Below are 24,687 nucleotides of genomic sequence, written 5' to 3' on the forward strand. Positions count from 1 at the left end.
CAAAACTGCCTGCCATATGGTTGGGCAGGCGGCTTCATAGCGACTTCCTGCTGGCTTGAGGGTGTGCGTCGTCTAAACGACATGCCCCCAAGCCGCTGGGAAGCTGCCACAAAGGGGCACTTTGTTTTGTCCCATAGATATATATATTCTTTATATAAGAAATTTTATATAAAACGTTTCTTTATTTTTAATTTTTTTAAAAAAATAGTTGGATCTGTGAAATTTAAGATTGGGGGTATTGGAATTATATTTAAAATGTCTGACCGTTGAAAAATGTTGAGTTTTTCAATGGGCAGGCATTTTAAATACGATTCTAAATACATCACAGAAGCTAGGTGGCTTTTATTCAACCAAATATTTGCAGTTCTTGAATTTCTTACATTTATTTTGTTCATTGTTGAAAAATTGGCTTTCTTTGCAGTAAATTAGTGTTCCTCCAGGGAACTGTAACTGTATTAGTTCATATTCATTTAGAACCTTGCTTTTAATACCCAGACAGGAAGCTTAATTTAACATGTTGACATTAATTCACCAGTACAGGAACACCTTTAGGTAATTTTGCATCATTATACTAACTGTTGGTTAAAATTTGCTTAAAGCAGGTTTTTCCTTGGCAATTAACTGAAATGTAGATGAACAGTATTACTTTGTGTTGATATCTGAACTACTTAGTATGGTCTGCCAACTTGTAGCAAGGAGCAGGAATTTAGCTCATTATCTTTTTTTAAAGGTGTGTGCTGAGAAACAAAGATTAATGTTTTTGCTGTTTTATAAATACTTGGTAAAGCACAGCATGCATTTGTTCTTAGGAGCAAATTTGTTCATGAAAAGAGAAACAGGAGTGGTAGTGTAGGAAGGGCGTGGAGGGAATGGATATTGAACTTCAAAAGTGGCTTATTTATTTACATCTTCCTGGTGTTGATGCACATCGTTTTGAGGAATTTCCTTGCTTTGTAGGCATTTATAGATGCTGGGAAAATACAACTCCTGTTGATCAGAGAATGCCCCCCTGCAAGTCATATTACGTTGTTTCCTATAGAATTTTCTGCATTAGGTCATGTCATCAAAGTTGGAGGTTTAAAAGATGTATTTTGATATATGCACGTTTTACAAGTGCCTAGAAAGTATTCACATGTGTAGAAGGGTGAAATATAAATCATGTTTATCTGTATTTTGAACTGTAGAACCCAGCAGCTTTATGGTTATTTGGATTTACTAAATGGATGCATTCCCTTCCACTATTCTTGCATTTGATTTATAACTGGGCTTGATAAATTAAACTAAATTGGGAAATAACGTGTTGTATTTTGAACTTGATTATTAGTAAGATCAGAGCCCATTATACTCCTGTCCAGAACTAACATTGTGCATTGACATCATAGAGAGTCTACTGAAGAAGTACCTTTCCAAGGCACCAAATAGTTAACCCCTCTTCCCTAGTTCTGTTGCTTCCATTTGCTGTTGCCTGTTCAACTGCCTTGTATGTATGTATGTATAAACAGTGAAAAAAATGAGGCATAGCAGGATTCTCCACCTGCCCCGTGCTTCCCTTTTTGACAGTTGCATGGTTTGGTTTATAGCTCTGAAAATACTGTAGCTTTCAGGGGTTATTTTGTTGATATGGAAGAGAACTCTGTTTTGCTGTCATTAAAGAAGCAGCAAAGTAAGTGACTAGGAGAGAGCGTTGAATTATTTCCCAAGTTTGATTAAAATCTGTCATCTAGATGACCCTGTAATGATAGTGGTCATGCTGAGGTTAGCATTTGGAACCAAGGATGTATGAACTTTAGCAATTCTTTTATTCAAATTTCTAGGAGCAACATTTACATCTTGCAAAATCTTTGTCAGCTTCAAACCTACTGTACTAATCCTGCAGTTTGCTCCTGGACATAAAAACCTTTTGTGGCTGCCAGTCAATCTTTTCACCACAATCCAATTAATTTATGGGAGCAACTGCAATAGACAGGAATGGAGCAATGACCTGAAGCCATGAAGCCAATAACCTGGGCAGACATAAGGAGGGAAAAATATAAACCTGAGAAGAAGAGAGGTGGTCAGTCCTGTCTTTAAGACTTGTGCAGCCTGTTTTTCTTGGTTGTCCTTTCTTCAGTAGTAAAACAGTTTCATACAGACCTGGGGCAACTTTCTGTTCCACTGGGTGAAACTACAGCAAATTGATTCATATAGCTACATAGCAAGTAGACAGACTTCTCACATTGACTTTACAGTCTGGTTGCCACTTCTGTGAATCTAGACATACTCCTATAACTTTTGAAATGGAGATTTATTTATTGTATAGCCCACCTTTCAATTAAATACAATTCAAGTAACTAATTTAAAAACACAAGTTAAAACAGCATTAAACGGCATTTAAAACATGGTGAAATAAAAACAACACTATAAATCCTCCCCATTAAAAGCTCTATCTACTGACCACATTGCATGGAGGGGTATTATGGAAATTTCTCTTTGAGGAGCATTGTTTTACTCCATGTTTTGAATTTCTAATCTAACTATTCCTCTGGGTCATATTTCTGAATTGTATTAACTGCTACCACCTCTGAGTTTTATTAACTGCTTCCTGGCTAGGAGCCACCTGTGAAGGCTGTTTCTTAGACAAGGGTTCCATTTTTATCCCACCCCAGGCTCTCTGTATACCTGTGCAGAATACAGTACATAACTGTGCAAGGGCATAACACGGAGATGCAAGGCATTAAAGAAGACACCGTTTTAATAAATAAATAAATAAATAAATAAAATGTACATGAGACCCAGTGTGGTCTAGCAGTTTCAGCTTTGGACTACAACTCTGGAGATCAGGGTTCAAATCCCTGCTCAAGTATAAATCCCCACTAGGTGGCCTTGGGCAAGTCACACTCTCAGCCTCAGGATAACAGTTGCAAATGCCCTCTGAAGAAACTTGCCAAGAAAACCCTATGATAGGTTCACCATATGTCAAAAATGACTTGGAGGCACACAACAACGACATGGAAGCCAACATAAGATGGGTTTTATTGTTTTTGTATTGTGTACTGCATAAATTCTGTTACTCACCTTGATCCCCAAACAGAAGAGGCGGGATATAAATAAATATTTTATTATTATTATTATTTAAATATAAATATGGTGTGTGTGTGTGTGTGTGTGTATAAATTGTTATTGGGAATGTTTTTTTTTAGAACTGTAACTTCAGCACCTAGCTGGAGATCAGCAGTGAAATAGAAAAGGACTATGCCAAGTATCCTATCCACTTGGGTCTCCTTGTTTGAAAACATAAGCCTGTTACAGACTGCCAAAATAAAGCTACTTCGGGTCTCTTTGGAGGTATGCTGTTTAAATGATGCATGCATCCTAAGAATCCGGAAGCTGCACCAAAGCTGCACTCCAGTGCTTAGGAATGGAGTGTGGCTTTGGTGCGACCTCCGGACTCTTAGGACCCATGCATCAATAAAATAGCATACCTCCAAAGAGACCAGAAGTAGCTTTATTTTGGCAGTCTGTAACAGGCCATAGTTGTCTTTCTGTAGAACTCAACCATGTAAATGAGCCCTAATGGTTGCCAGTTTGGTGTGAGAAGAATGTTGAAATTTTGGGGAGACTGAATGTGACTGGGTAATTGACATTTGTGTATATAAGCATGTGCATTACAATGAATGTGATGGACTGTGAAGCCATGTTTTTAAAAGTGCTTGTGGTGCTGGGAAATTGTAGAAAGGCCAGAGCTTTGATTTTGATCCACCTGTGGAAAATTTCAGTGGGCTGTCATTAGAAACTTTGGTTATTTTATTTTCTCCTGATGGTGCAGGTTGATAGGTGCACAAAGTTCTGCTGCCAGTGGATTCCAGAGGAGAGAATAGCAAATTAGCAGGAGTAGAATTCTTCCTCTGAGTCCACTAATAAAAACAATCAGGTGCATTTTGCTAACTTTGGCGGGTTACAGATGGGCAGGGGAAGACGTCTTGAAGGTGTCTTCCCCTGAATACGGAGCCTCCAGACCACCCGCCCCGGGGGCGTGGCTAAGGTGGATGGGGCTTCCACACTGGGGGTAGTGAAGACGCCTCACCTGGGGCCGTTTCTTACCCCCAGCTTCCATACCGCCGCCTTGCAGGACGCTGCAAAGAGAGAGGCAGCTTCTGCACGGGCGGCCAAAAACGCGGCTTTTTTTTTTCTTTTGCCGGCTGGCGGATGCGCAGCTGCGCAGCTGCGGCGGTCAGCACCAGCGGCAGAAAGCATATGTGCACATTTAAAGTGCCCAGGCCCCTTTAAACTTTCCCCCCCGCCCTACCCAAGAACAAAGGTGGCCTCCTGCCAGCTGGTGATCAGCTGGTGTTGGCATCCTTGTCCACTTGCAGGTTGCCAGTCTCACTGGCATCATGGATGCCTCCTCTCCTTTGGTCCCTGTGCTCTTGCTGAATCTGCAATGCACAGCCACAGCTGTCGCCGTTGCCGCCGCTGCCACTGCTGTCCCCCTGCCATCCCCCATCACCTCCCTTGTACATATGTAAATATTTAAAGTTTCAGCGTTTTTTTATTGTTAGGTGAAAATGGCGCAGGAATGTGTGTAGGGGTTCACTTTAAATTCCAAACTTTCCACAATTCTAGCAGCGCATGCGTACATGTTGCTCTAGGGTTAGGGTTACGAGCATTAAAATAGAGTGCAGCTGTGCTGCAGCTTCCACATCTGCATGGCATCTGACGCTCTAATTAGAGCCTCGGTGCAAACCGCGCATGTTCCAGGACTCCGACTCATTATGCGACGCAGCAGACACGGAGCTTTTAAATGGGCAACTTAAATTAGCGGCGTAACAATTCTGGTGTACCGGTGCAGCAGCTTATATACGGAGATGTGCACGTACGCCGCTTATCAAAAAGAAGCGGAAAAAAGTGGCACCTTTTTAATGCCGCTTCTTCCCGCTTGGGGCATGCAGGCGGTGCATTCATGGCGGCATTCAGGTAAGGGCCGTCTAAAGGCTATACCTTCATGACGTCATGAGCACACCCCTTTTTGCCCGTCTGTAACCCGCCAGAATTTCCTATGTGTAGTTGCAGAGCTCGATACAGTGCCACTAAAGGTACATAAGGGGTAACAGCTTCTCCCACTGCATTTTGTGTAGTTTGATAATCATCTGGAAACACATGAAAACAGTCCCTTAAAACATGTGAATGAATGGGATATATGACTCTCCTAACCTCCTTGGTTTGCTTCTGTCTCTAGTGTTCCCAGGTGTGCTGGTCTACTTCAATTGTCTATGTTGCTTGGGGATTAATAAGTGTTGTAGTTTAACACATCTGGAGAGTACCAGGCTAGGGAATGTTGGTGTGCCATTTGAATTAACAGAAATCCACCTCAAGATTGACATAGTCCCTTTGTAGTTCTGTAGAACTGAGGGCAGTTGGGGAGCCTTTCCAAATCTTTCAACTTCTGTTAGCACACTGAAAAAAAGAAAATGACACTTTTATAATTGTATCCTTACTTAAGTTTTACATGTCACACTGAAATAAATTGATAAAAGATGATATATAAAATGAAAATAGTGAATAAATAGTCCCCATTCTTTTAATTCTCTTGACAGGAACTTCAAGTGTGGCTAGAGCGTGGAGTGCGACATTCGATGAGCTTATTGGCAGGCACATTGAGAAATTCTTTCAGCAGTACATGTCTATGAATGCTCCTGGTGTGCTGGCAAAATATCCAGATGTCTTTTCTGTTGTCATTATCCTAATCTTGACAGGTGAGAGAGAGAATGAAAAAAATGCAGGTTTGGGCAGGCTTTTCTGAAATGATAATTCATTGTCCTTCTGCGGTTTCATTGTTGGCTTTTACACTAAAGGCAAACACCCTCATTTATTTTGGCCTTGTTTTTAAAATTTTCTTGTTTGCTGAAGGTGTCAGGTTTAACCTAGTGAATAGCTGCAGAATTAGATCTTTTGTTAGCCACCTTGAAATTGCTTTTACTTTGGACGTGTACTTAGATGCTTAAATAAAAATGGGTAATGAGTCACAGTACTGCTTTCTGCCTTACATTAATTACTTAAGGAATTTGGAGGGGAAGGAGGCTCAGGGTGGAAATCTTTGTATATTCAAAAATCTAGATTTGCTTGGACTATAAACCTTTTGCTTTTGAAACTGAATAATAGATGTGGATGTTGAAAGGATAGAACTATCCTGCTGGTGGATGGCTGTTGATTTTAGAAGAATCCGAATATATAACCACTTTAGGCAATACAGAATTTATTCTTGAGGGGCAAATAATTGAAACAAGCCCTTTGTAAAATGTGCTGAATTTGAGAACAAGAGAAAACAAGACCCCACTCTCACTCCCCACCCCCCGTGTATTTTGCCATTTGTCAAACTGATCTTGTGGATAATTCCAAGACATGTCAAAATCATAAATGTACTTTAGCCACATTTTCCCAGAGTACAGGCAACAGTCATGAATCTGTTTTACAGCAGCTCAGTGATTCTCCTTGCTTCTGAAAGGAATACATTCTTTTAACTTTTCTGGTAAGTTCTCTTTCACTGGAAATTATGTTTGAGAATGTCACCAAGTTTCAGGAGTGACCTGTTGGGTTCTTTGTAACTGTAGAAACGGAATTAAATTGGAAACTTTGCATGTGGCTTTCTTGTTTATGACCATAAAATAGGGATCGACAGATTCCCAGGGAAGAGGGGCACTATTCCTGCTAACAAAACACCATATTTTGGTGATGTAGCAATGACAGCAAAACTACTTCTCATTTCAGAATTACTGCTGCAATGCAAACAGCTTTAAATGTTGCATTTTTCTTTTAAGAACAGCACATAGAAGAATTATACACTTTGATTGAAAAGAAAAACATGGCCTTATCAGAATGGGTCAATGAATCAATGAAATGAAAAAATCAGCTTGTTTCTCATTCATAGTACAGTCAGCCCTCATTCTTGTGGGGATTAGGGACACAGCCCATGCCCCGCAAAAGTGAAAAAACACAAATATAGGCCTGCTATTTTTTATTTTTATTTTTACCTGAGAGAACACTTTTCTAGGCATTTGTAGGTTCTTCAGCATGAGTCTATGGTCTATTCTGCCAGAATAAGACCATAGAACTGTGCTGGGGGACCTACAAATGCCTAGAAGAATTTTCTCTTTAGTCATATGTAGGTCCTGCAGTGCAACCCTTTGGTCTACATCTTTAGAAAGCTGAACATAGAATCATGCTCAAGGACCTACAGTTGCCTAGAGAACATTTTTTGTGGCGTGGCAGGGGCAAATACAGGAATCTGTTTATTATTAAATCTGTCAATACTTAACCTGCAAATGTGCAGTAGTGGCTGTATTTTAAAAAGCTTTCATGGATTGTTTCTAAAAGCAAAACATATCTTTTCCAAGTTTCATATACAGTGCGCCCTTGGCTTACGCGGGGGATCCGATCTGCCCCCCCCCCTTAAGCCAAATACTGTGCATGTTCAAGCCCCATACAAGTGAATGGGGCCTGTGCATGCGGCGGTGCAGTGGCACACATGTGCCACGGGGGCGCGCCCCATTCATCCGAATCAGACATGCCGCCCTTTGCGTCCCATGCGCTCCCACACGGTTTTACGCATATGCTCAAAGCTGCGTATAGCACGCCCGCGTATAATGCGGGCACACTGTATATTCAGAATAGTTTCAGATTATTTTCTCCTTCATGTATCCTACCTCAACAAAAACAGAGAGAAAAAGTGGCATTCCCAAGGTGTAGTTTTTACAGCCATTTTCTCCTAACATCTGATATATTCCTTTTTGAATTGGCTAAGAATGTTTTCCATGTCTCTTTTCTTTCTTAGTTTCACATACATTGTCATTCAGAGGTTACTGCAGAATGCAGCTAGTAGTGAGTGCTTTTGCAGTTAGGGAATGGTAGGTAACACAACCACAAAAGCATAATCATGTCAGTCAAGTCATGTTAACGTATGACTTCTGAATCAGACCTTTAGATGTGCAGGCCCTTGGTAGATAAAATAAAATAGATTAGCTCCATAGAAACTTGCATCAGGGGAAAGATGGGGATGCAGCTCTTTCTCACATCAGAATAACTTGCTGTTGCTTCATGTTGAAAATTCTAATTATCTATTGTACCTTTTTTAGGTCTTCTAACATTTGGTGTGAAAGAATCCGCAATAGTTAACAAAGTGTTCACCTGCATCAATGTTCTTGTCTTGGGCTTTGTGATGGTGTCAGGTTTTGTGAAGGGATCTATAAAAAACTGGCAGGTTCCAGAAAACATCTCACTTCAGTGCAAGTAAGTGCCAGTTTATTTTGCTTAAAATTATGTATGTGTGTGGGTGTATATTGTGTGTTTGTATGTGGGGAGGGGTTAGATGGGGGTGAGATAGAATGTAAGCTGATTAGTATGTGATGTGGCCTCCCTAAACAATTTCTAGGGTAGGCATGGCTTGTATGTACTGATACCTCTGCTTGAATGGAGTATGTGTAACTAGCACTGTTTCCATGGTGTTCGCAATGTTATTTGAATCTCCATCACTCTAGAATTCTGGCCATATAGGCTGTGCAAATAAATCTATGTGGATTTTACATTAGCAGCCACTCCACTTATTTCATTTATTTATTTGATTTTATTTTTATCCCGCCTTTCTCTTAAAAAGGGACCCAAGGTGGCTCACAATTAAAAAACACATTAAAACAACGTTTTTAAAAACAATTAAAATAGCCTAATTAAAACAGTAAAAAGTTAAAAATTTAAACATACAAAATTTAAAACATATAAAGGTTAAAAAATAATCTAAACCACGCCCTCTCACCCAATAAAACCATTATTTTAAAAAGCTTGCTGGAGAAAGGCCAGCAGGGAGGGGGCCAGCCTAGCCTCCTGTGGAGGGGAGTTGCACAGGGTGGGAGCAGTCACTGAGAAGGCTCTCTCTCATGTGCTCATCAAACAAGCCTGGGATGGTGGTGGGACCAAGAGAAAGCCTTCTTCTGAGGATCATAGGGCTCTAGGTGGTTTGTATGGTTTCTCAAATAGTCAGCTCTGTAGGGCTTTATAGGTCATGATCAGCACTGTGAATTGTGCTCAAAAACAAACAGGTAGGCAGTGAAGCTGTTTCAATACAGGGGTTATATGCTCTCTATAAATGCCTCCAGTCAGCATTCTAGCTGCAGCGTTTTGGACCCACTGAAGTTTCTGAACAGTTTCTAAAGGCAGCCTCACATACACTGTTACAGTAGTCCAAATGGGATGGACCAGTCCATTCAGACTGGTGGATAATCCATCAGAGACTCCTGAGGTGATCATGTAGAAGCAGCCTCTTACGTTAATTGGTTATCAGTTTGACCTCAGTTTTATCAGCTTCATTCAGTGCACATTTAGTCTGTTCCTAAAATTAAACATGATATGGTTGCTCTTTTATAAGCCTGCATCTTTAGATTGAGTTTAGAAAAATTCGTTTTTAAAATTACAACTGGCCATGCTGGCTGGTGGATTCAGTGAGTTGTAGTCTAAAAAATAATCTCCAATCTGGGATTTAAATTTACTTGTACAGTCAGCCCTCCCTATCCATGGATTCTTTATCTATGAAGTCAACTTTACATGGTTTGAAAATATTTAAAAAATTATATTAATTCCAAAAAGCAAACCTTGATTTTGCCATTTTAGACAAGGGACACCATTTTACTATGCCATTGTACATAATGGGATTTGAACAGCCATTAATGTTGGTATCCACGGTAGGTCTGGAAAGCCAAACCCTAGCAGATACCAAGGACCCACTGTATAATATAACATTTGTTCAAAGCTAGTAAAAGCTATTATTTTTCATCTGGGAAGTTGCTTGTACACTAAGACAGTTCAGAAATCTTTTAAAAATAGATTGAAGGATGGTGTTTCCAAACTCTGTCCGTGTTTTATTTGGGCATCCTTACTGATTTCAGTGATATTCTCTATGCAAACCCAAGAGCATTATAACCTTAATCTGCTGTTAAGTGCTCAAATCTGCAGATCATTTGTACACAATGGAGTGGTGAAGTTCATAACGTTTGGTACACATTTGAGCAGTGACTTACATTGCAATCCTATACACATTTATCTAGGAGCAGAGCTTGGAATTGACACTCGGAATAACAACATGTTAGTCATTGTTTTTCAGGAGTAATGTAATATGTTGTGAATGCATTACTCTCAACTTGGTTTTACCTTTTTTTTTTTTTTACAAAGAAAACAAAAAGTGACCTCAACCACCCAATACTGTGCTGATCTATGACCGTAATAAAGATGAACTAAGAACACTCAATACTCCTCAAAGTAACATTTCTGAAAAACAAGTAAACCTTATTATTTTTTTAAAAAAATCCAGTTTGACCATTGTCCCTAAAATGTTTAAAGGTAACAACATTGCCTCTTGTCACTTAAAATCTGAGTTTTGCAAGCTGTGTCTGAAGCAGTAAGCTGTATTGATCTAGTGAGACCTACTGCTGAATAGAGGTGTATAGGATTGCATTATCAGGCTTCTTTTAACAGTCAGTCCCTCACGCCAAGGGATTCTGGCAAGTGTAGTGAAGGGATTCAGGATCCCCACTAATTCTCAGGATTCTGTGATGAGCATTGAGATAGTGAAACAAGTATGACAACCATGTACCTGATGGATGGAAATCTCGTAGCTGAATTTATCAATGTGTTGAAAATATATCCTTTGAATTGGCTAGCTTTGTTAAGTGGAATAATTAACCTCTGCTTTCTTGCCATTGTTTCTAGTGGCACACAAGAGCAGTATGGTGTTGGTGGATTTATGCCCTTTGGCTTTTCTGGAGTCCTCTCAGGAGCAGCAACATGCTTTTATGCATTTGTAGGATTTGACTGCATTGCCACCACAGGTAAGGCCACAGGCCCAAACACTTTTCTGTTGTAAAATCTGCATGCAAGTGGGCAGCCTTTCCATGCTACTGATAAGAGAGAGAATGGGTTCATGTAATCAGGGAATGGGTACTAAAAGAAAATGCTAGTACTCCTCCCCCCCCCCCCCCCCCACTTTTCATTAGCACTGTGCTTTCTTGGCATCAGTGATCTGTAGCATCTCTGTAGAAGCGTAAACGATAACATAAAGTATTTTAGATGTTTGTCTGGTTGCTAACTAATTGTTCTTCTTGACTAAATGAACATATATTTACATACTAGAGCAACTTAATGCTGCTTCAGAGCCCTTTTAACGATCCTGAATGAAGATGACAGCTTCTCTTAATGGAGTAATTTATGTAAAGAACAGCCACTCCTCATTCAATCACTTAGTGCTTAGGGAAAGGAAAATAAATATCTCTCTGCCTTTCTGTTTAAATTTGTGAAATAGGCAGCTGCTTGACAGAAAGCAGCAGTATTGTTCTCCCAGTCAACTGGTATTCTATAGCTGTAAGTTTTAAATACACTGACTAGTAAATAGTATCAAAAGACATCCATGCCCTGTTCATAATACAGTCAGCCCTCTTTATCTGTAGATTCTGCATCCACAGAGTCAAATATTCATGCCTTGAAAATATTGGAACCCTACATATTCCCCCCGCCCACCCCCCCAAAAGGCAAACCTTGATTTTGCCATTTTATATGTAGGACATCATTTTATTATGCCATTGTATTTAATAGGACTTGAACATCCCCATATATTGGTATCCAAGGGGGGGGGTCCTAGAACCAAACCCCAGTGGATATCAGGGGCCCACTGTAACTGCAGTAGTATAATCCTTTCTCAAGGTATGTTGTTGATCAAGACATAAAGATTTGTTTGGCTGGGCTATACATAGGCTGTTTGATGAACTCAGAGAATCTCTTTCTGCACAGCCTGTGACTCATATGATTTAAATTGGTATATTTTTAAAAGTGTTGCATATAACATCTACAAATGTAATCATAGTGGATTACATTATGCAGCTCTAGTAATAACCCCTGTATTTAATGGACACAAAGCTGCATCTAGTAGAATATGTGTTTTGTGCACTGAAGGTTGAATCCCTGGTATTTTCTGGTATGGTTGGGAAAGATCCCCATTTAAAAATGCTGGAGACTTGCTGTCAGTCAGCATAGACCATATTGAGCTAAATGGAAACAGGCAGACTTATTTAATATAAGATGCTCCATATGGTTGTAATGTATTTCATCTAACTATAGTCTTTAGTTTTTTGTGGGTTTTTTGGGCTATGGGGCCATGTTCTAGAAGAGTTTCTTCCTGACGTTTCGCCAGCATTTGTGGCTGGCATCTTCAGTGAATGCTTGCCTGGAAAGGAGCTGGGTATGTATATACTGTGTGACCCTGGGAAGGCAGGAGTGCTTTGCATGTCTATTGTTCTGCTGCTAATGTCAGGCCTCAGGGTGGGAGGGTATACAAAAGATGCCAGCCGCAGGTGCTGGTGAAATGTCAGGAAGAAACTCTTCTAGAACATGGCCACATAGCCCGAAAACCCCACAAAAAACTATGGATGCCGGCCATGAAAGCCTTCGACTCCATATTTATAGTCTCTTTTTTAAAGCCCAGAGACACTTCAGAAATTCTTCAGTATAACATGGAAATGCAACTAGGCTGAGAACAGTAAAAAGCTAATAAAAAGTAAGATAGTAACAAAAACATAAACTAGAAAAGGCAAAAAGAATCTAGGGAGTCAGAACAAACCTTTAATAATTTTATAAAACTGAAGCAAAGCCTGGTTTAAAAAAAAACTAGTAGAACACATGTAAAGAGACCTATTAGTGCATAGTTTTTATTTATTAATGTTTAGGCTAAGTATGTCTTTAAAAGTGTTTTCATTCCTATTTTGAATTAGCATAGTGAGGTGTTGCAGCCACCATCTTTTGCACTTAATGATGACATAGGGTAAAGGGGTGTGGGGAAGTGGAAATTCACAGTAGGAGAAGAAAAAAATGAAAAGGGATGAAGAAGATCTCAATAAAAAAGCATTTCTAGCATCTTTCTTTCTTTTAGAATGAACAGATATTTGTTCACTGCAACGTTTAGCAAATTGTTTTTCTGCACACGTTCAGTCCTGTACATGTCTACTTAAAGGTCAAACCCTTTGAATATACATGGACTTATTCCCCTTATATCTAATTGGACTTCAACTGGAAGTCCTGTTGTCCCTAATGGTGGCACAGCCGTGGGCACATGCTGACATTGGGGACAACGGGATGTGAAGTCCTGCAGATTTTGGTATCCACGGTGGGGTCTGGAATGGATCCCCTGTAGATACCAAGATCCCACTGTACAGTGGCATAGTTAAAATGATATCCCTTATATAAAATGGCAAAAGCAAGGTTTGCTTTTTGGATTTTTTAAAAATATGTATTTTCAATCTGTGGATAGTTGAATCCATGGATGCAGAATCTGTGGATATGGAGGGCCTGCTGTAGAGCCACATTTTCTGATATGAAGGGTCTGACTGTTCATTTGACAGTATCACACTGTTAGAGCAGCGGTCGGAATAATGTGGCTAGACCAGCTGCCTAAGTCAGCGTAGTCAGTGGTGAGGAATGATGGGAGGTGAAGTGCAATAGTATTCAGAGGATTACATGGCACCCCCTGATGTAAATCATGATTGAATACCTTTTTAAAAAAGGACATTCTGCATATAGAAAAAGTAGCAGATTTATCAGAATACTGGGCTGAAGTCTTCCAAAGATATGCTACTTTTCATATGCAGATTGCTTAGCATAAGATAGGAAAGGTAAAGTCGATACTACTGCTGAGAATCACTCTGTGTTCCATCCATGCTGGGTGACTCAAAGGTGCTAGATCATATAGAATAGTGTAGAGCTTTTAAAAATTACTTTTTGGGAACTCGCTTCCTAGAATCCCTAAGTGGCTATGCTAGCTGGAGCATTTAGATAACTTTCTGTGGAGCAAATTCTGCTTTCTCCCCATGTTTTGGGGTATTAAGGGTCTTAATTACAGTTGCCGGAAACATATGGAATCTACCTTTCCAGAGGGATTCTGTTTCCAAGATTAGTGTTGCAGAAAATTATTTTGTTTTGTTTTTTTAAATCTAATATTTTAACAGAAGAAAATAATAACAAAAAGGTAGGAAAATGACTTCCAAAGTAATTCCCTGCAATAGTACATTTCAGAGAGAAACAATAAATGGCCAAAACAGATTACAGTTGAATACTATTGCCGCCTTGAATGTAATGAGGGAAATAGGATTAAGGTTCCCTGCCCCCATTACTACAGCACTGGAGGAAAATATGAAAAAGAATGAATTCCCTATTCATTATCTGTGTTTTGTAATCATATTTTGTGTATGCATTAATTTTGGAGGTGAGGAAGTGAAAAACCCACAGAAAGCCATTCCAATAGGGATTGTGGCATCGCTTCTGATCTGCTTTGTTGCATACTTTGGCGTGTCTGCTGCTCTTACCCTTATGATGCCTTACTACCTGCTGGACAAAAACAGCCCATTGCCAGTTGCTTTTAAGCATGTGGGATGGGAAGGTGCAAACTATGCAGTGGCTGTTGGCTCACTTTGCGCCCTTTCTACAAGGTAAGATGCTCTGGCTTCCTTTGTACTTTCTCAATGAATGTTTGCATTCCTTTCCTTGTTTTAAAATATGGATCCTAGAAAGATAAAATGTGCCTAACAATATTTGTTTCTGGTTGCCTTAACCAGGAATCATGCTCTCAGAATTAATATTTGTGCATTGGAAGAGGGCATAGTGGGTAACTTTTTTAAATGCCTTCCATTTTAGGAGGAAAGGTGCAACTCACTGATAGAACATGTATCTCTCCTATGAAAGGCCCTAGGTTCAATAACTGCCTCCAGAAGGACTGGGGAAAGAACCCCTGTCTAAAATCCTGGTCTGTGCTAGTACCTGTTAGTATACTTCACAGACAAACCTGAACACTCAAGATATGTGCACTATACAGTGCGCCCGCCCCATGCACAGACGTGTTTTACGCGGCTTTCTGCATATGCAAAAGCCGCTTGGGGATGGAAACAATGGTGTGCGTGCGCCATTCCGCCACATACACGTGGCCCATTATTTCTTATGGTGCTCGAGCATAGGCAGATTTCCCCTTACGTGGGACGATCCGGAACAGATCCCTGTGTAAAGAGAGGGCCCACTGTAATGTTTGCAACCCCCAGTCATCATGCCCTTTGTGATGGGATTTCGATGCATGTAGAGAACATCAGGATGGGAAGGGATGTTGTAGACAATATTGAACTAGAAGGCCTGTGGTTTGATTTGGTAGAATGTGTTTATCTATTTGCCTACTGTAAATAGATGGCAGCTATCTTGGCCCTGGCTGCCCACAATGTATCGGTTTGTAACTTGTGAAAACTATTTAGGTTCAGAAGCTTAAGGTCCAGTTTTATTGGTTTATCTTGAGAACAAGTTGGAATACTTGTGCAACTTTTTAGTTTTGGAATTCCAGCTTTAATTGTTAGGAAGGAGACTCTCCTTCTCTCAGCACCAGAATGGCAACATATCAGTTTTCTTTCTCTCTCCTGAGCAATGGCTTATGAGTGCTTGGACAGTGGTATTGGAAACCCATCTCATTTTATAATGAAAATACCTTCCTAAAATACTGTATTAACCCATCTCATTTTATAATGAAAATACCTTCCTAAAATACTATATTTCCAGTGAAGACATTATTGTTGGAATGTTTCAGGGTTTTTTGGTGTGTGTTGGTTTTAGTTTGGTTTTAGTTTGGATTTCATACATTAATTTTGTGAACACAGGATAGGTGTTAAGAGTAGGTTATGCTTTTCTATCTAGCCTACTTGGATCCATGTTTCCAATGCCTCGAGTTATTTATGCTATGGCAGAAGATGGGCTACTGTTCAAATTTTTGGCTCGTGTTAACGAGAGGACAAAGACTCCAATGATAGCAACAATAACATCAGGTGCTGTTGCAGGTAAGATTTTTTAAGACTGAACCAAGTAATTACTAGATTTTTTTTGTCTTCAAAGATGGGGCACAGCGGTCAGGATTAATTTCTTCCATGTGTGAACCTTTAGTGTAGTGATTCCCAAAGTGGGTGTTATGCCCCTCCAGGGGGTGGTGGAAAGATCCAGGGAAGCAGTAGTGAGGGAGAAATGAAGCAGCAGGGGGGTGGTGAGGGAAAAGGGGGCTGCAGGGGGCCTAAGTATCAGTGGACAAGAAACGGTTCCCATTTGTGGTATATGTTTACTATAAAATGGGATTTGTAAAAAACTAGTCATTCAAGTAACTATATATATATATATATATATATATATATATATATATTGCGAGAGAGAGAGAGAGAGAGAGAGAGAGAGAGAGAGAGAGAGAGAGAGACTTTTAATATAGTGTGTGTTGTACTTCTAAGGAAATTGGGGAAGGAGCAAGATGGCATCTAGCAGACAGACTGCTTTCCTTTAAGCTCTGTAATGTTCTCTGTCTTTTGATGTTAAACTTTTAAGGAATTTGATCTCTGGCACCTCTCCCTCTCTTGTGGAGGAAAGTGCAGAATTTATGTTGGTAAAAGATCTTGAGAATTTTAAATCCTGGTTTTAGAATCATCTGAAGAGTTCTGAGAAAAGGGTTTTTATTTTTGTTTTTAATAATCATTTTACTCATTCTGATAGAGAAAATACTGGATAAAAGCAGGCTCTACTAGAAGTGCAGAATATTAAAATTTCAATGCCTGGGGCATTGGTGGTGACCATATTGGACTTCACTCATCAAGTACTATTCCCACTAGCAGCTATCGATCACCGTTACTGAGGGTTCCATTGCTACCACACTTGCAGAAAAATAGGCAGTAATTGCAACGGCTCTCTGTGGTGGGTGAGGGTGCCACACTGCTTTACTGTACTGTGTGGAATAGCATCTCTTCCCCTGCTGGAAAGGCAGAAGGGTGCAGTAATGCTTAACTTCAGCACTTATGCTGGGCTCAAGTGCTATATGCAGCTCATAGCTGCAAGTTGATCACTCTTGGAAGACTTGAAACTTTCTGTAGTATTTCCTTTTCTTCTCTAGCATTCTTGGCTCTTTCTTGCTACCTACCCATATGTTACTTCTGCTCTTGAGATAAAAACACAAATGGCCTAGTTGTCCTATAATGTTGACTCACTCCCTTCTCTTCCAGATATGCCCAGTTCTTCAAATAATTCTTTGATAAATCAGCAAATGTAATATGTCTAATGTTTTAATCCCCAGCATGTTTTTAGCAGTCCTTCAAACAAAGGTATTACATACTGAAAGATAATTCCTTGTGATTCCATTTTATTTGGAAATTACTTAATGTAGGCCCTTCATTTTCTTTTAAAAAATGGGGCAGCTTTAAAACAAAGTCACAAAGAACTTCTCTTTATTTTTTCAATGTTTCCAGAGTGTTGCAATTTAAGCAGCCAGTTAAACTCTACTGGCTTTTGTGTACTCCTTTTTAAAAAAATCCTGGGTTTGGTTTTTATATGCATTTGTACTTGGATTTTTCATCTCCTCTCTCTTAAGAGAGAACAAGGGAGAGTCTTAAGTTCTTTCACTGGGAATGGTTGCACTAGAAGTGTAAAATAAGGATAGCACCGTTAACAGTTAAGCAGAGTTAGGTATGAAGTGAAATACCTTGCCACCTAGCTGTGTTTTTCTCTCCTCCTAGCTGTTATGGCTTTTCTCTTGGACCTCAAGGATCTTGTGGATCTAATGTCTATTGGAACACTCCTGGCTTACTCCTTGGTGGCTGCCTGTGTGTTGGTACTGAGGTATGGAACAATATTTCTGTGTTACTCTATAGATGAAAATAGCATTTAAGTATTCTAGTTGTTCTCAACTAGTTGTTTCAGAATATGTCCTGAACATGTGCCGCAAAGCAGAAGATGGTTAGAAAGTTTTTCAAGGCCTTTGGGAGTTTGGTAACAACTCAGCATCCAAATAAGGGCAAATGCTTCTTTAGAAAGAAAGCTAGTTTCTAAAAAGTATAACTTACCTGGACCATTAAGGATTTTTCTGCCTCTGCCTTGGACACAGGTAGCTTGGAGATCTCCACTGCACTTCTGTCTTGGATTTGTGTAATTGCTCTTTCAGCATAACAGTTGCAGCATAACTGTTTGGACAAGCTTCCTTATCTTTATTGGTTTCAGCAAGCGGCTTCCCATAATATTAACCCTGAAATGTTTCTAGCCACAAAACTGTCCAGTCCCATCCCACAGGCTTAGGTTTTCTTAAAGGCTAGCACATTTTATGGATTTATTTGGTAGACTAAAGGGACTGTTAGGCAAAGATTGTATAAGGCAGGCCCTTAAATATTGTGTGTGTAAGTCAGCTGTTGATGTATAGCAACCCCATGAACTTCATAGGGTTTTGTTAGACAAGGAATGCTCAGAGGTGGGTTTGCCAGTTCCTTCTTCTGAGATGTAGCCTACACCAACTGGTATTTGTATTCCAATCCAAGTACTGACCAGGATTTGACCCTGCATAGCTTCTAAGAGCAGATAGAATTTGGTGCCTTTAGGGTTCATTGGTTAAAATTAGCAAGGAAATTAAGCAAAATCAAATGTTGAAAATGAGTCCATGGAATTTTCAACAAGGTGGTCTTTGTTTCTTGAGGTCTCTGTTCTCTCTGTATGGGTTCCAGTCTGTCCATGTCTCTGGTCCAAAACACACTGCAGAAATAATCCAGTTTGAGACTGCTTTAACTTCCCTGGCTCAGTGCTAGGGAAAGCTGTCTGACAGAGAAGGCTAAATGTCTCTCAAATCTACAGTTCCCAGAATTTCCTAGCACTGAGCCAGGGCAGTTAAAGCTGTCACAAACTGGATTATTTCTGCAGTATGTTTTGGATCTATGTCTCTTAAAGAACAGTTCACTTCTTCATTTTTAGATATCTGTTGATAGATACTCTTGCACCTTGCACCATTGCCAAAATTCTATGTTCCTGTTCCTAATGCACAGAGGATTTGTATGTCCTGTTTCTTTTTTATCAGTGGTAACTCAAAACACCTTACAAATTAAAAATAAATGCATCACAAATATAATAAAAGCATTTAACAAATAGAAGATATACAACAATAAGAAAAAAATAGAACATAGATTTTCCAATCCCATCTCAGCAGGAACAAAACTTGGAGCACACAACAATGTATATTAACACCATTATTATTATTATTATTATTATTATTATTATTATTATTATTATGATGCTTTATGTATATAGTGTTGTATATAAAAGTCTGGATATTAACCATTATCAGGTTGTTATGAGCCATAGTTGACACCTGAAAGGATCCATACTGTTAGAGGATGGCAGGTCTCTTCAGGAAGAATATTCCACAGAATTGGCTCCACTGCTGAAAAGACCCAGCTTTCTTTGGCAGTACTTAGAAAAAAAAATTCTCAGATGTTGGAACAGAGTGCATGTGTGGACTGAAAGTTTATACAGATTGCACAGATGTTTACGTAGAGAATAACAGATTGCATCTCATGTTGTCATTTTTGTCTTAATGTAGTTTTGATTGTATTATGGCTAGTATCCTATTTGGTAGATTTTAGTAGGAATATTTGAAATAAAATGTATGTTATTTAAGAGTGATAAAATTACAATTTTCCCCATTTGAGAATGAAGAGCAGTAGTCTGAATAGCTATTGGCACAGAAAATCAGGATGATATTTGAGTACCTGTCTCCTTGGGGCTAATTGCTAAACCAGCTCAGAGTGTCAGGGGGGAGAGGGAGCCCTCCTTGGGGCTGCAAGTATTACGATGGCACTCAGTGTATTCTGTTTCCTTTTCTCTTAGGTATCAGCCTGAACAGCCTAACTTGGCATACCAGATGGCTAGTACAAATGATGAAGTAGATAACAATGAGTCAGTGAGCACCAGTGAATCTCAGACTGGATTTCTACCGGAGGAAGAGGAGAAATACTCTCTAAAGGCTGTTGTCTTCCCCCAAAATACTGATCCTTCCAAACTCTCTGGGTTTATAGTGAATGTTTCTTCCTGTGTCATAGGTAAGAGCTGCAGCTTGGCCTGCTGATTTCATGCAGGTGGTGACTGTGAAATAACTTTTGTCTTTAGCTTAGAGCAGTAGGTACCCTCTCCAGAAGAGATATTGGCCATCCTGGCAGGAACATAGTACCCAGTGAAATAAGCAAAGATAATTGGAAGTAGTAATATCTCTTCCTCTTTGTAGAACATCAGATGCTTCAAACACTTCTCAGACTTTGATAGCCAAACCCTGTTAATCTGTTTTTGTGCTTCTCCCCCACTGTTTCAGTAAAATCAACATTTTTTACATTTTTTTCTCAGGTTTTCTTATCGTTACCTTCTGTAGCTTGACTGTCCTTGGCAAAGACGCTCTGATAAGTGGCAGCACGTGGGCTATTACTCTCCTTGTTATAGTTTTCCTCCTTTGCTTCATTTGCACAGTGGTTATTTGGAGACAACCTGAAAGCAAAACCAAGCTCTCATTTAAGGCAAGTAGTTTCAAGGAACTATTTAGGGTGGAGGAGTGGGGGAACCAAGGCTTTTTTGGCTCCATGTATGGAAGGAGAGATTAATCAGAGTTTAGCCTGCTCTTGCCAGAAAGGCAGGGGGAAGACACAGGACAAACTTTCCCACGCAGATTGGCTGAATGCACCTCAAGCCTGACCTTCAGCACTCCTGGATACTCCCTTTTCTTGCCTCTCATCTGGCAGTCTATCTTTTTGTGTTTAATATAGTTAAAGGATATGCAAGGCTGTCTTTCTCTTTTTGCACTCAACGCAGTCTTCAAAAATCACCAGCTCATCACATCATGTTGCACCCTCTAAAAAGGAACTTTTATGGGATGGCATGAAGGAACAATCCACTGTGATTAGGTTATAATTGGTCAACACCTTTTTCTGTTTTCTTTTAAATGTTCAAAGTAACATACAGTAAATGGTAAAACTGCAAAATGAAAATGTTGATTATGGCTGCAATTCCCAAACCATTTTAACTTCATTGAACTCAGTGGGACCAAGTTCTGAGTAGACATGTTACAGGATTATTTGATAGGTGTCCTGTAAACAAAAACACACCACACAGCAGGGCAAAGCAGAACCAGAACTACCATAGAAGTACCAGATGAAAACTATGCACAGTCCAAATTGTGTGCAGACAGGCAGCCTGCTGGTTAATGTTTTTGTCACAGCTGAGAAGCCCACATTTGAGGGACTTGACAGTCATTGTGGGATGTAACTAGGTTAAGTAGACAGTGGCGTCACAGGTGCAGGGTTGTGTGTGGACCGCACTGGGTGACACCTCAGAAGAGGGATGGCATTTGGTCAGGCCCACCTCCCACCAAGGGGTGAGAAGGAGTGAATGTGCCCTTCCCTGCTTTGCTGTGGCAGCAGCCTCCTTCTTCTGAAGGAGAAGGGCAAGCGCACTCTTTCCAGCTTTGCTGTGGTGGCAGCTCCCTCTTTAGGAGGAGGCTGTGGTAGCGGCAAAGGAGAAAGGTGAGTGCATCTCTCCTGTCTTCACTGTGGCAGTGGTGGCTTGCTCCTCAGGAGGTGGCCACCATCATGGCAAAAGAGAAGGATGGGTGCACCCCTTTTGGCTGGTGCCATTCCCCACTTGCATCCCCTTCCCCTGCACTGGATGATACCAGAGGTGAGGTCACCACAGCAAGCAGGTACAGTAATCATGAATGGTTAAGATCTTTCTAATGATTTATCTATTACATTTATCTCCCACTATTTACTCCAGGGAGTTGAAACACATATACATAGTACACCCAAATATATAACTGCAACAGCCCAGTAAGATAGGTTGTGCAAAGCGTGACAGCACTTCCTCCCACTTGTAGCAGAGTTGAGCATATGAAGCTTCTCCTGATCCCTTGAAAGCAACCAGAACTGTTAAAAGAATGAAAGGACTGAGCCTTCAGTGACCACCTTCGCTGATTTGGTAGGGAATATGGTGCCTAGAGGCAAATGATGGAAATAACTTTATCTGCTTGTCTGGAGATCAGATCAAGGTTCAACTTGATTTATGTGTGTCAGGCAGCTGTTGGCGGCATAAGAATAGGGCCAATAAAAAGTGTCAGCATTATTCATAAGACTGAGTAAATGCTCATCCTTAACTCTGATTTTTAAGGTGAAGTACATTTTAATTTTGTGAATATGTTATTGCATGTTTGCATTGGATTCTTATTCCTTGTTGAAAGATGCTCTTTATGACTGACAGATGTTATTAATGTTCTTATATGTGATTTTAAGGAAGCTTGTTTAATTACATATGTACTCGTGGTTTTACTTACTTGTATTTGATATAATGTGCAATTGTATTTGCCGATATGTGTATTTGATGGACTTGTGAACCGCTTTGATCACTACGGAAAAGCGGTATACAAATAAAGTTTTTATTTATTATTATTATTAAGAAGAATAGAACACTGTGGATTGAGATGTGTAATTTATAGAGTAAGGGCTGGAGGGTTTTGTTAAAGACAGGGGAATGAATGCCCATGCAATGGTACCCTCTGATTTTGTAACCTGCAGCAAACAGTTGTGTAATCTCTGGGCTCTCCAGATGTTGAAACTCCAGCTCTCATGAGACTACATGGGCAATATCAAGTATTGTGCGAATTGACTTCCAAATGCATCTGGCGAGGGAGAGGCTACACTCTCTAACCCTGCTTTGGCAGAAACAGTCCTCAGCCTTAGGTGTTTGTAAAAAGAGAATTTGAATTATGTATGGCTGCTTGGTCTGCAGACTTGAACAGGGTGTTTGTAGTCTTAAATATGCCAGACTGCAGATTTTGTGACAAGCATCTTTCCTAAGCATGGAATGTAGAAGGCTTCAAGAAGGGGAATATATGGCCCTTCAAAGGTTGTCAGAGTGCAGCTCCCATCATCTCTCACCATTGGCTATGCAGGCTAAGGCTGTTGAGATAACTCTAGTCCAGCATCATTTGTAGAACCCCATCTTTGTCTTTAAGGGTCCATTTTAAGTTTCATTATGCAACTAGGGGAAGACATGAGCAAGGTGCTCTAACAACAACAGAACTATTACAACTCTAGCACGAGCTGATTCATTGCAAGGTTTATAGGAACAAAGGTGGCAAAATCTGCTTTGTGGCGGTATTATATTTCCAGAGGAACTTCTCAGATAAAGTTTGCTCCCTTGACATATACAAGCAGCTAATCCATAATATGTCATTAGACAAACAGCTTTAAATTAATAGTGGGAAGTTCATAATATCCCTAGTTTGCCTTCTTTGGGTAACATGATATAAGAGGATTGCTTATCCCATAGGTAATCAAACTGTTCATTTATTATTTTACCATTATGGGAGAACGTGGCTATGTAAACAAGCTCTTATCTCTATCCCTAGATGTGATTCACATCTCCTTTCTTTTTCTTTTTCAGGTCCCTTTTCTTCCTGTCCTTCCAATACTGAGCATCTTTGTGAATATGTATCTCATGATGCAGCTAGATGGTGGCACTTGGATACGCTTTGCCATCTGGATGTTAATAGGTAAGTTTTCAACTTGGATTTTCACCATGTAATACAAATGTGTGTGGGAAACATACTGGCTACATGTAGCCCCTTCTGTTTTTCCATCTGGATTATTCCCCCACTGGAAAAAAATTAAAGGCGAAAAATGGAGAATTGCAACACCCTCAGGAGCAGCAATTCTGTTGATCAAACTAAGCATATAGGAGTCCCTGCTCCACTGCAATAGGCTTTGCAAAATTGAAAGTGGGCTTCCAGTCACTTTAAGTTTCATATTTCCTGGACCCTTTGAGCTAGCTCACCCTAGTGTAAAATAATGGAACTCCCATTTATTCTAAATGTATTGGATCGTAGAAAATACTGAACAGTGCTGGCCTAAGATATTTAATTAGTAAGCATAATATTCTTTGTGGCAGCATGAGGGGTTTTTTTGCCTCCTCCCCCACTCACGCATCACTAGAATCAACTCAACAGCAGTTCTTGCCTTCATATGTTTCCCCCACTCGTGGTGCCACCTAAAATTACATGCTTCACCTTGCTGCATGTGATTGGCCCACTGATAAGGCAGCATGTCTCATGGCTGTAGTTTGGTCTTTTCTGTCTCTCCTCTGCCCATTAATACCATGTTGTAAGGAGATGCAAAAAGAGAAAGCATGTGCTCGTAGGAAATACAGTGAATAGAATGAAATAAATCTGTCGTAGGATTTAAAATTGACATTTTATGACATAGTTGATTAGCTTCAATGTTTTCTTAAAGCCTGCTAATTATGTCCATTTTTGACCTTGAAGAGCTACCATAAGGGACCATAAGGTGACTCTCATATTTGGCCAATAAGATCTCCTTCTGAATGTGATTGGATTTGGCAGGAACTGGTATTTACCATGGACCTGAACCACCTCAGCTTCTAATGTGCCTCAGTTTTGTCATATGTACCAGAAAGGGTCACATGCCCACTCTTGTAGGTTCTCTATGTTCATTTCAGTAGAGTTGAGTTGAATTTTTAATTGCTTATAACCATAGGTCATCCAAGATGATACAAATGTTAAATAACAAAAGTTAAAATATAAAAATATAAAATATAACAAAATTTCAAATACCATTTCTAATACCACTAAGCTTACCAGTGAGAATTAAATATATTCATTAAATAAATGAAGCCATAATGACAATTTAAAAGTTGGCCATAGATATGGGCCAAAATTAAAATAGACTAAATTTCTTTAGGCCACAGATTGGTTTTTATTAATTATTTATTATAATTATTATTAATATTATTATTATTTATATTTATATTCAT

General features: G+C 39.7%; 1 protein-coding gene across 6 annotated transcripts in view; it reads left to right on the forward strand.

The window, feature by feature from the left end:
* Positions 1-24,687, forward strand: part of SLC7A1 (solute carrier family 7 member 1) — a 60,277-nt gene that overhangs the window by 32,574 nt on the left and 3,016 nt on the right. For all 6 annotated transcript variants that reach the window (XM_089512556.1, XM_089512559.1, XM_089512558.1 and 3 more), the window contains exons 3-11: positions 5,574-5,732; positions 8,109-8,262; positions 10,729-10,847; positions 14,267-14,489; positions 15,730-15,869; positions 17,577-17,679; positions 19,708-19,919; positions 20,218-20,384; positions 23,302-23,410. In XM_089512556.1, coding sequence (XP_089368682.1) covers positions 5,574-5,732; positions 8,109-8,262; positions 10,729-10,847; positions 14,267-14,489; positions 15,730-15,869; positions 17,577-17,679; positions 19,708-19,919; positions 20,218-20,384; positions 23,302-23,410 — 1,386 coding nt within the window. The remainder of the gene's footprint in view (positions 1-5,573; positions 5,733-8,108; positions 8,263-10,728; positions 10,848-14,266; positions 14,490-15,729; positions 15,870-17,576; positions 17,680-19,707; positions 19,920-20,217; positions 20,385-23,301; positions 23,411-24,687) is intronic.

This window comes from Sceloporus occidentalis, unplaced genomic scaffold (assembly GCF_023333645.1).
Source record: "Sceloporus occidentalis isolate IW3139 unplaced genomic scaffold, rSceOcc1.0.p SCAF_2, whole genome shotgun sequence".
Taxonomy (NCBI): domain Eukaryota; kingdom Metazoa; phylum Chordata; class Lepidosauria; order Squamata; family Phrynosomatidae; genus Sceloporus; species Sceloporus occidentalis.